General features: G+C 46.1%; 2 protein-coding genes across 8 annotated transcripts in view; one reads left to right on the top strand and one right to left on the bottom strand.

Annotated features, from left to right (window-relative positions):
- Positions 1-382: 382 nt before the first annotated feature.
- Positions 383-10,406, top strand: part of LOC135391940 (epsin-2-like) — a 12,878-nt gene continuing 2,854 nt past the window's right edge. For 6 of the 7 annotated variants that reach the window (XM_064622517.1, XM_064622520.1, XM_064622518.1 and 3 more), the window contains exons 1-5: positions 383-470; positions 3,910-4,431; positions 6,723-6,950; positions 7,962-8,016; positions 9,447-9,784. In XM_064622517.1, the coding sequence (XP_064478587.1) occupies positions 4,159-4,431; positions 6,723-6,950; positions 7,962-8,016; positions 9,447-9,784 (894 nt within the window). In that variant the 5' untranslated portion in view covers positions 383-470; positions 3,910-4,158. Of the gene's footprint in view, positions 531-3,909; positions 4,432-6,722; positions 6,951-7,961; positions 8,017-9,446; positions 9,785-10,406 lie in introns of all 7 variants that reach the window. The other variant, XM_064622515.1, reaches the window with a different exon arrangement.
- Positions 8,368-10,406, bottom strand: part of LOC135391941 (methyltransferase-like protein 22) — a 24,461-nt gene continuing 22,422 nt past the window's right edge. Inside the window, exon 10 of the transcript XR_010422140.1 lies at positions 8,368-8,728. The gene's annotated coding sequence lies outside the window, so the exon portion shown is untranslated. The remainder of the gene's footprint in view (positions 8,729-10,406) is intronic.

Below are 10,406 nucleotides of genomic sequence, written 5' to 3'. Positions count from 1 at the left end.
GCACGCAAATTTTGTGTCGTTTAGTCCTTCGTCAGCCACAAACCGCGAACGTGTCACATTTTCTATTGCGACAGTAATTTTTACTTTATTTTTACGTTTGTAATGGTGCGATATGCGCTATAGCTAGCTCCGAAACCGAGTTGTGAGAAACACATCCGGCTTGCATCACCTATGACGTACTTGATGAAAGCTGCTACGTAACTAAAGGTGAGATCATTACAAAAACAGATCATCACTGAGAAATCACGCTTGTACTTTAGGAAAAAGCACATCCAGTTATGCACGGAGCGAGTGAATTGAGCTGTGTCGTGCCGTGAAGCATACTGTGGATGAAAAAGGCCGAAAATGATCAGCTTTCGGTTTCATTCTTGGATAGTTGAGGGGGCGCCACCGCTCGCGAACTTCCGGTTATTGACTCCGAAGAATCCCCTTCTGCTTGCGAGTTCCCTGAATGGGTCAACAGGGCAAATGTAAGTTTCTCTTTGTTTTACTCCGAAACGCCGCATTATCTGGATATCATAACCTCTCAGGTACGTATAATACATCGGAAAAATGCGCAAATCATCCGATTACTTGTCCGTGGAGGCCTGTCACGATTTAGATATGCAATTGTAATGGTGACGTTTGCGACCTGGCACTAGGCCTATCGCCCCTTTTTTACTAATTTTTCGATTGCGAGGTACGGGTGCTGTGAACCACTTCATTTCTCCTCGGAGACAGAGTGAATCTGTACCAACGCATCGTGAGTTAATTTAATTAAACCGCAGAGTGACAAGCGGAGAAAATCGCAGGCTTGCCCCGGTGGACTGCGGTGTGGAATGACTTTTGCTATTAATTGTGTGTGTGTGCAACAGATCAACCGACGAAGCTCGCTGTTTTTACGTAGAAGCAACTCGTTCGCTGAGAAAGTCGCAGGCAAGGTAATTTACGTACTGAATGACACGCTTATTTGCCTTTGCGAGCAGTATGATATTGCCGGGTTTCACGATCGGTTCCGTAATTGTTTATCGTCGTCAAGGCACCCTTCATTTGTCGGCGCGTTCTGCGTTATCTGTTTTCAGCGACGGTCCGTTCATACGACAGCACGTAGTAGCTGCTACCCGTGACAAGTGCTCTTGCGCAAGTGCTGCTCAGTAGCTAGCGACAGGAAAAGAAAACAAGAAAGAGGGAGAGAGCTTGAGTAGGAACTAGGAACCCTGTGTCAAGGTTTTACTACAGAGAGATCGATGTAACAGCGAAGCAGACGACGGCTTTGCAGCAGACGACAGTTTTTAGTGACGAACGGTAAGGCAGTCGTTGAAGAGTGGTACGGGGAAAATCGAGAATAATACGCGAGATAAGGCACAAAATTGCAGCAGCGCATTATGTGCGTGTGCACATGAGTGCTCCTTGACTGACGCAACTGTAGAATGAACTTGTCTGGAGGGTTGCCAGATTTGGTTGCATAAAGCCCCATTCCTGCCAACAGAGAAATTGTCTCCCTGTTGTCTTTATGTCTTCAATTGCAAAGCGTGAGCTGTGCCAAGAAATACCATTGGGCGATTTGTGGATGTCTGACGTTCGTTGACCTTGTCCCTGTGTGCTCTGTGCATTATCTAGGGATGTCTGCAACATTGTTGAATGTGTTTCACACGTAATTGCCTGGTTTTATGTTGCAAACAGTACTGATACCGAAACAGCAAAAACGCTTGGTCTCAATGCACGGATCTTCAACTCGGAATTTGGTGCAGTAGTGCTCTTACCTCTTGCAACAACATGAATGAAATAATGTTTCATGGTGCAAGAAACCGGGAGCTTGAGGACACGTAACGTCTTGGACATCTTTTACGTCTCCTCAAGCTCAAGGTTTTCTCACACTATGAATTTTCACCAGCTAGCCGCCATCCTCTCAGTTATCTCAGAAATGTTTGTTCTGCACACCCTTGTAAAGCATGCTTGCAAAAGCCAAATGTAAAGAATCGAACGTTCAACATTCGCTAATCTTCAAATATTCTAAAGGATTAGTGGTTGTGTATATATACTAACAACTTAAGAACACTGCGGACACAAAAACCTGCCAGCATTGAGGCCTAATCACATAATGAATGGGATGCTGGAAAAGTCATCAACTGTCTTTCTTTTCCTTTTGCACGAGCACTTTTAGTTCTTAAGAACCCATGAAACACGACAGGAAGGTACACCTTACAGCTCTACTCAAAAGCAGTGCCGTACACTCCGCTGCTCCCAAGCCCCCAGAAAATCGCTTCAGCAGGGCCTTGCTTGGCAGCCATGGCTTGGCTTGACGCCTGACGCCTGCAAAGTAATGGGGCTTGAATGCAAAACAAAGGTTGACAGATGTCACCTTTTGATTTGTACGTCTCTGATTGTCTTTTTCTTTTTTTATTTTATTCGAATACAGTTGTTCCTTAACACGAAAGTACCTTTGGGGCAAGTGGTTTATCTCTCTTGTAACAGTTAGTAAGCTTTGTGAGCAGCAACTCAGCACACTGCGGGAGCACGGATACACTGAAGACACGGCGGAAGGAATGTGAGGGATGAGAAATGATGAAACAAAGGCCACTTTACACGGGCAAGAATACGCCGGCTGGCTGCATCACATTGTTAGACGTTTCAAGCGTTTTCAGTGTGCCCAGCAGTACGTTTTCTAATCTTGCTCATATCCCGTAATTTTTCCTGCTGTCACCACTATTTTTTATAAAGCTTTTGCAGTACAATGTCAGACTGCTAGTCACTGAACCGTGAACACCGGATTAATTTTAGGTCACAGTGGCAATGAGTGTTCCATGACGGCAGGTGCTGACGGTAGATTGGCCCTTGAGATCATGTGACCATTTTTCTGATTCCTCCCATGGGGTGGCGTCTGCTTATCTTTCCTTTCACCACGGAACAACATTTAATATAGAGTGAACTAATCCATCTTAAATATTAATACATGCAAAAAAGAAATTTTTAATACTGTTGGGCAATCGGCATTCCAGATATCGAAATTATATCAGCATGTCAATACGCCGGCAATAAATTTGATGGTTGTTGATTTTTATTAATTTAGTTTTTTTCTACATTCTGATTGATTTAGGCCAAGCCGAGCTTTTTCTTACGAATTTGAGCCATTAAAAGTATAGCACTGTGTAACTGACTAACAAAAACTTCGACGGCTCGTGAATTTGAAGAGCTCGGACAGTGCCATGCGGTGACAGCAATGAAGTTTCAGCACTAGGATGAACCAGAACCCCTTCTGGTTTTGTATAATAGTAAAGTTGTGGTTTACATGAACACTGATGCAGTATAATTGGTAGCCCCCTTAACCAGAACTCTGAGAAATCACGTCCTGGTGCCAATACATGTTGGAATTTTCCTGATGCTAGTTAATTCACGGAAGACAGTCTAGGCAAGCTGCGTCTCGGGGTGTCACAAACACATAAAACCTTTAAACGCCTAACAAACAGCGAAATTCATGAAAAAGCCAATGAGTGCCGGTGCCTGACTGTTTGATGAATTACGTGAATTTCATCATTCCGCCAGCTCTGAATGTGTGAGAATAGGGAGAATGAATGATGTCTTCATTCCGATGACTTGCTTCGTGATGACTTCGTGATGACTTGCGCTTCCACGATTCACGAGAAAACCTAGCTGATGCGGTGTAATTGGTAGCATCCATCACCCGAAAACAGGAAGGTGTAGGTTCATATCCTGGAACGGCACTCGCTGGCTTTTTCATGAATTACTCGGCCGTTAATTTAATCCCGTAGAAGTTATACGAAATTAAACAATGTCATCACCCAAGCAAAAACACAAACTTGGGTAAAGTCCGAAAGATTACGTTGCATTGTCCTCTAGCATTTTGATACGAGCTTAGACTGTGCAGCAGAAAGTGCAACTTGGAATGACTAACTCGCGATTCCTTTTCAGGCCATTTCTCTGCAAGGCGCCCCCGGGGCCGCTGACACGTGACCTACGCCTGCCTCCCTCCGTCTCGTGACATGCTGCCGTTTAGTTGACGACGGTTACCCCCCATCCCCAGTATCGACATCATCTCTCTACATACCTACATCAACGGGAGGCCCCTCCCCAATCTTTATCGGAACGTCTTATCGGAGTGACCGCCCCGAGGGGTGCAGAAGCATTTCTCGCACGTAAGAGGCCGAGATCTCTCCCAAGATGAACGTGCACGGGATCCGTCGTAACATGAAGAACGTGGTGCGCAACTACTCGGACGCCCAGGTGAAAGTGCGCGAGGCGACGTCCAACGACCCCTGGGGTCCCCCCTCGACTCTCATGGGAGAGATAGCGGACCTGTCCTACAACGTCGTGGCCTTCACGGAGATCATGCAGATGATCTGGAAGAGGCTCAACGACCACGGCAAGAACTGGCGACACGTCTACAAGGCCCTGGTGCTCCTCGAGTACCTCATCAAGACCGGCTCGGAAAAGGTGCGCCCCCTGTTGTTGATCGATGCTGTTGAGCGATTCTGCCGCATGCGCTTTTTCGTAGACTTAACTAGCGACGTTCCCCGCGGAAGCGGAAGACGCGAAAAACGTCGTAGCTTTTCTGAGCGCTCAACGTCCAGTGTTCGCGTACACTGATAACCGTGAAGAATATCCTGCGACACAGCCGCCAGATATTCCGTAGCAGACGACAGGAAAGGCGCTGACGCTGTCGTCTGCTAAGTGTGCGGTACGCCACTCCCGGTTATTCCGCACCGTGTGAACTCGCAACATAACACGGGACGGAACTTCGTCTCTGTGAGCAGTGTTTTCGCTTTTTCTTCCACTAGAATATTCCGTGGGGGGTGTCGCTCGTGCGAATACGCAGTTACCGTAACAAAGGACAAGGATTACGACATTTTGTTGTGAAGGTGCCGTGATGGAACCGCTATGGAAGTGTCGAAGGTTCAGACTCCATCCTAGTTCCCAGCATGTCCTGCGTGTACCGCCCTACACTTAATTTTACCAACAAGATGTCACCATGTAGAGATAAGGGCAGGCATTAATATGGATATTAACTGAGATCTTAGATCAGATATGTACAAAAAATAAACTCGCAGGGTTATGGGCTATAATACTGTACCAGTGTTGGACACACTGTGTTGTGTACAGTACTGGACAAAAGTTCACAAAGGGTTGTCGTGTGCAGCCCTGAACATGATTCAGTCCTGGCTAATCACCTTTTAGAGACCCTTACATTACAGTAGCCAGGCAACACATGTTTCAAACGAACACAATGACATTTTGTGTCTGCACACACACACACACGCCTGTCAGACCTTCACTGGATGCAGCTGTTGTCATTGGATACGGGGTGTTGTGACCCAAATAGAGTAACCATCACCCACATTGAATCGAGGCAGTTTCCACAAGGTGAAAAGTAGCGGAGCATGTTAGTCTGTTTAGCAAATGCCTTCGCCCACAGTCTTCATGCGTCGCCAACAAAGTGGCAGATTTGACGGTTTGATGATAGCGTTGGCGAGGCAACCTCGTGGCTACCATAGAGTAAGTTATAAGGAGCCTTCTCAGTTTGCTTTGCTGGTTAGAATCTGACCTAAACACATTATGGTTACCCTAAGGGTGTCGAAATTGTTTAGAACGGCTTGCTTTTTAAGCATGTACTAGTATAGGAAAGTATGCCTGTTGGAAGGTATTCACTGTGTGTTCTTTCGTCTGCATCTCTGTCACGCAGTGAATTGTTTCCAGCCTTTGTATGTTTGTCAGCTCTTACTGGTCTCTTGCTCTGTGTGTCCGCTGATGTCCGATAATTACATCATGTTTTCATGTCTTATATTTTTTTTATACCTGTTTTTTTTTAGAGCCTGAAGTTTTCGGGAAGTAGTTTTTTCTAAATTCGGGGGGGGGGGGGGGTAAAAATCGGGGAAATAAACGTGAGCTCTTAATTAATGCGAATTCAGCTGAAAGAACTTCCAGCACGCTAAATTCGGGGGAAAATCTGGCTCAATTGCTGTGCTGGTTTGGTACAAACGGTGATGTAACTGCATTTGCCTCCGCACAAGTTAGTGTGCGTTCCTAGAGACATCTCAGTGAGTGCAATTTGCAGGGAAAAATCGGGTTTCACCCTAAAGAGGCGACCTTCAATTCGGGGTGCAAATTCGGGGAAGAATCGGGTTAAACTCTAAAACTTCAGGCTCTGTTTATTGTTGTCTTTATGTTGTTTTATGTCGGATGTGTCTAGGCCAATGTGCCTATTCCGTTAATATCCGGTACCTTAATCATTGCCTTTTAGACTGACATTGTCTTTGACGAGAAATACTGCGAGCCCACCTAGTGCTCGGCGCTAGCCTCGTTGTCCTTGCCCATGGACAGTTCGTGCTCCCGAAAGTGCAAAAATTGAGGTTGAAGGAATTGAAACTACAGGTTTCCCGCTCGTTTTAATCCATTGGTCACTTAATTTGATCCGCTACCCAATTTAATCCAGTGTTGAACCAAATTAATCCAGACACCAACCAATTTAATCCAAGCAACGCATACAAATGCATTCCGTATATATTCAGTCATGTCATGACTGGATACACAGTAAACAATTGGATTAAATTGGGTAGCTCTTGGATTAAATTGGTTGGTGTTTGGATTAATTTGATTCACCACTGGATTAAATTGGGTAGCGCTTGGATTAAATTAAGTGACCCATGGATTAAAATGAGCGGGAAAACCTGTAGTGTATCGTTAGATATGTGTACACTGAGTGTTAACGGATGTTTTCACAAACACAGGTGAGCCAGCAGTGTAAGGAGAATATCTTCGCTATCCAGACGCTGAAGGACTTCCAGCACACGGAAGAGAACAAGGACCAAGGCGTCAACGTCCGAGAGAAAGCCAAGCAATTGGTGTCGCTCCTGAAGGACGACGAACGTCTGCGCTCGGAGAGGGCGCGAGCCCTGAAGGCCAAGGAACGCTTTGCCCAGGCAACTGCGCGGGTTGGATCCGAAACCCTGGCTAAAGTATGCGCCGAAAAAAACAAATTTTAGTACAGTATTTAAGTATTGTTGGCCTCCGCTCGCATTTCTGCGTTAAGCCCAAAGTACAGTTTGCGTCACTCTCTGTAAGCATCACTTTGCATCTGTAGTGGGCTATATTTAGGGTCTGAGGTTTTCGAGTTTTACCCGATTCTTCCCGAAAAAAAATTTCCCGAAAACCTCAGACACAATCTATATATATATATACGCTACAAAATGGAGGTTCGAACGACCAGGATGTTGTATATAGATAGGGGGGAAAAGATACCAGAGACTGAAGTAGGGAGTGGGGGAAAGGTATTTATTAAGCTGGCATTTAAACTAAGGGTCTGGGGAAGTCTACGTTTCGGTGGAAGCTCCGCCTTCTTCGGGACTAAGACGAAAATCTATGTACAAGGTCTTTTAAAAGGAACCTAGGATAAAAGGATAAAAGACCTTGTGCATATCTTTCCCCCACTCCCTACTTCAGTCTCTGGTGTCTTTTTTCCCCTATCTATACATATATTCAGACTCTTACATCTTAAATACTGTACTCAAGTTACTCTGTTAACTACCTTTGGTAGAAACTTTGTATTGTACGAGTAATTTGAGATGTGAGTATTTTGTATCCAGCTTAAACACATTTTAGAACTAACTTTTACAGCGATACTTCCTTTCATTTATTGATTTTCCGAGAGCTTAGAAGGTCAAGAAAAAGTTTAACCTTGTGTGTTTTGGTTGGGCGCTATGGCACTCATGCGCATCTACATATCGCCTCAGATATTCAGGGGTAACCCTTCCCTAGCAATGAGCTGCTTTTGTGAGCATTTAGTATGCTATTCAAACACTTTTCATGGTTCAGTGTTAACTATGTAGTCTACTCTGGTACTGTTTTGCCTGGTACTCAGTACCTTAACTTGGATACCTTTTGGTGAGCATCACGTACAACCCTGGTTATATTATAGGAACGGACTAAATATGTTGCGTCATAGTAAAAGAAAGGTGTTTTGTCCACAGTATGGTGGAGGGGGAAGGAGAGACTCCTACGGATCGGACACCGCATCACCTCGAGGTGAGTTTCTCTCTCCCTCTCTCCCTTAAGGCCAGATCCCATAACAAGCGACACGCTACGGATTCTGTCGCTGTCGCGGGTCAAGCTACTCTATCCATTTGCGAAGCGGCAGCAGCAAGCGACAAAACTACATTTGTGAGAGAAAAATATAAACAACACGTCTTAAACATTGGAAAATTTCCATTGACCCGCCACAGGAAGATAAATGCAGAGAGAAATTTACACAACTGTAACTGCTATCTGTGTCTGTGGTGGCGCTGTAGTTCTATCCATTACCGCGGGTTACCACACGGTGTGAGAGAGATTTTGATCACGTGCGGCAACAATAGATACAAACTGCTGCCCCCCACCTAGAAGCTCGAAATTCCGTTTTAATAAAGTTGACTTTCCACCCGTGCTATGCCGTAGCCCCCCACGTCTCTGTCCATTGTCATTCGCTTCAGTTGCATCCCGCCAAATCTAGCAGATTTGGGCACGGGCCGGGCAACAGTCTCTGGCAGCAAGCGACAAATATCCATGGGGAGTAGATGCAAGAATTTGTAGCCACGACAGGGCATCCTTGTCGCTGGAGTGGTGGCGCCGCCATCGAATTTTCCGCCTGTCGCGCATCGTCGTCGCTTGTGGCGTGTTATGGGATCCGACCTGTTTCTTTCGCCATTCCTCTTTGTTGTCTCATCAGCTCTCCACATAGTACACATCCAGTAATCAGACACTGTAACAACAGCAACAACAAAAAGTATCTAGACAGTTGTTTGGAATGAGTTTATCACTGGAACGGGTGTAATATCGTGCGATATTTACGCACTGTTGCATCGGGGCAGATCCAGGATTTTTCTCGGGGGATGTCCTCCCTTGGGCAGCGCCGTACTACACCACCTAAACTGAATTGTCGGACTGAATTGTCATACTATGTAACTACAGAAATTGAAGGGGTCAGGGCACCGCCCCCAGATCTGCCCCTGTTTGCATTTATGCCGTTATCTTTTACAAACCCAAAGGTAAGCAGACGTGTTGTACAATTGCACTATCAGTAAACCAGCATTTAACCCATCAGACAACATTAGGAAATAGCTCAGACCGTGGCAGCTCTTTGATCTACGTGAACTTTGTCATCAGAGCGGAGGAGGAAACCTCCGAGTCATTTCGATTACTCCTCACCTCCTCACTCCTCACTGAACCACACTTGGCTTGTCAAGTTCAAGCGAGAACAAAACACGAATGGCTACTCTCCTTTCTGTGAAATCGTCGATTGCATTGCCTTCGTATCGGCATGCCAATAATGGAAACGAAAAACCCGTCAAAATTAAACAAACACTTGACAGTTCAGACATACGTATTCGGAGCAAACACTGTTTGAATGATGAACACACAATCGCCATGTTTGATTCGATGATCAGTATTTTGGTGCATGTCCATTCTGTCCCTTCCAGAAGGAGGAGGACCCCTCTCGTCCGAGCTCGAGAGTGCTCGGCCGCAGACGGCCGGAGAAGAGGAGCTCCAGCTGCAGTTGGCTCTGGCGATGAGCAAGGAGGAAGCGGAACAGGAAGAAAGAGTACGGAAGAACGACGACCTCCGCCTACAGATTGCCATCAGCGAGTCGCAGCACGTTCAGAACGGTGGCACTGCTGCAGCGACCAGCCCTCGAAAGCCGCAGACGTTGAGCGGCCTCGACGATCTGATAGGACTGGACCTGGGGGGAGGCGCCACCGGGGGAGGAGGTGTACCTGCAACGGACCCCTGGGGGGTGCCGCTCTACGATGGGTCGCAGGTACCTTTATCTCGTTCCGTTCTGGTCACCAGGGCCCATTGCAAAAAGATTGCGGCCTTGAAGCGGATGTTTTTAGCATTACTTTAGCATTTAGCGAGTGCTGATCAGCAGTTGAGTGGCCACGGCCACGCCAATACGGCAAGCTCAGAGGCAGACACGTAGGGCAGCCTAACTAATACTCAATAAATGATCTGTTATATGAGGTATCCGGGTATCAAAGAGTAGCAGGAGCCACCAAGTTCCCTCCTGTTTCGGTCGGGGGAATTCGCTCGAAAGAGTCGGTGAAAACCTGGAAAAGTCTGGGAATTTGAAGGCTGCAATTTGGTAGACACCCTGCATTTTGATTCAGTTGCGGCTGAAGAAACGAATGCAAGCACATATAACAGATTATTTTTATGCCCCGAGATGTTCTGATGCTTGCCCGTAAATAGATATTTTGGAATATGAATAAACTCCTCATATTTCCGTCATCATGTGACCGGGAACATGTGGCCAGGAGTGACAAGCGATGAAGCCCTCACTCAGAGCGATTCCCCTTGGTTTGAATTAACGGGATTATTTGCCGCTAAGTGTTCAGTGGATAAGGGTGAGCAGGATTTCACGACTGACCCGAGCATAGAGA

This window comes from Ornithodoros turicata, chromosome 4 (assembly GCF_037126465.1).
Source record: "Ornithodoros turicata isolate Travis chromosome 4, ASM3712646v1, whole genome shotgun sequence".
Classification (NCBI taxonomy): Eukaryota; Metazoa; Arthropoda; class Arachnida; order Ixodida; family Argasidae; genus Ornithodoros; species Ornithodoros turicata.
Note: the sequence above shows the minus strand (reverse complement) of the source record. Positions and strands in the feature narration are given on the sequence as shown.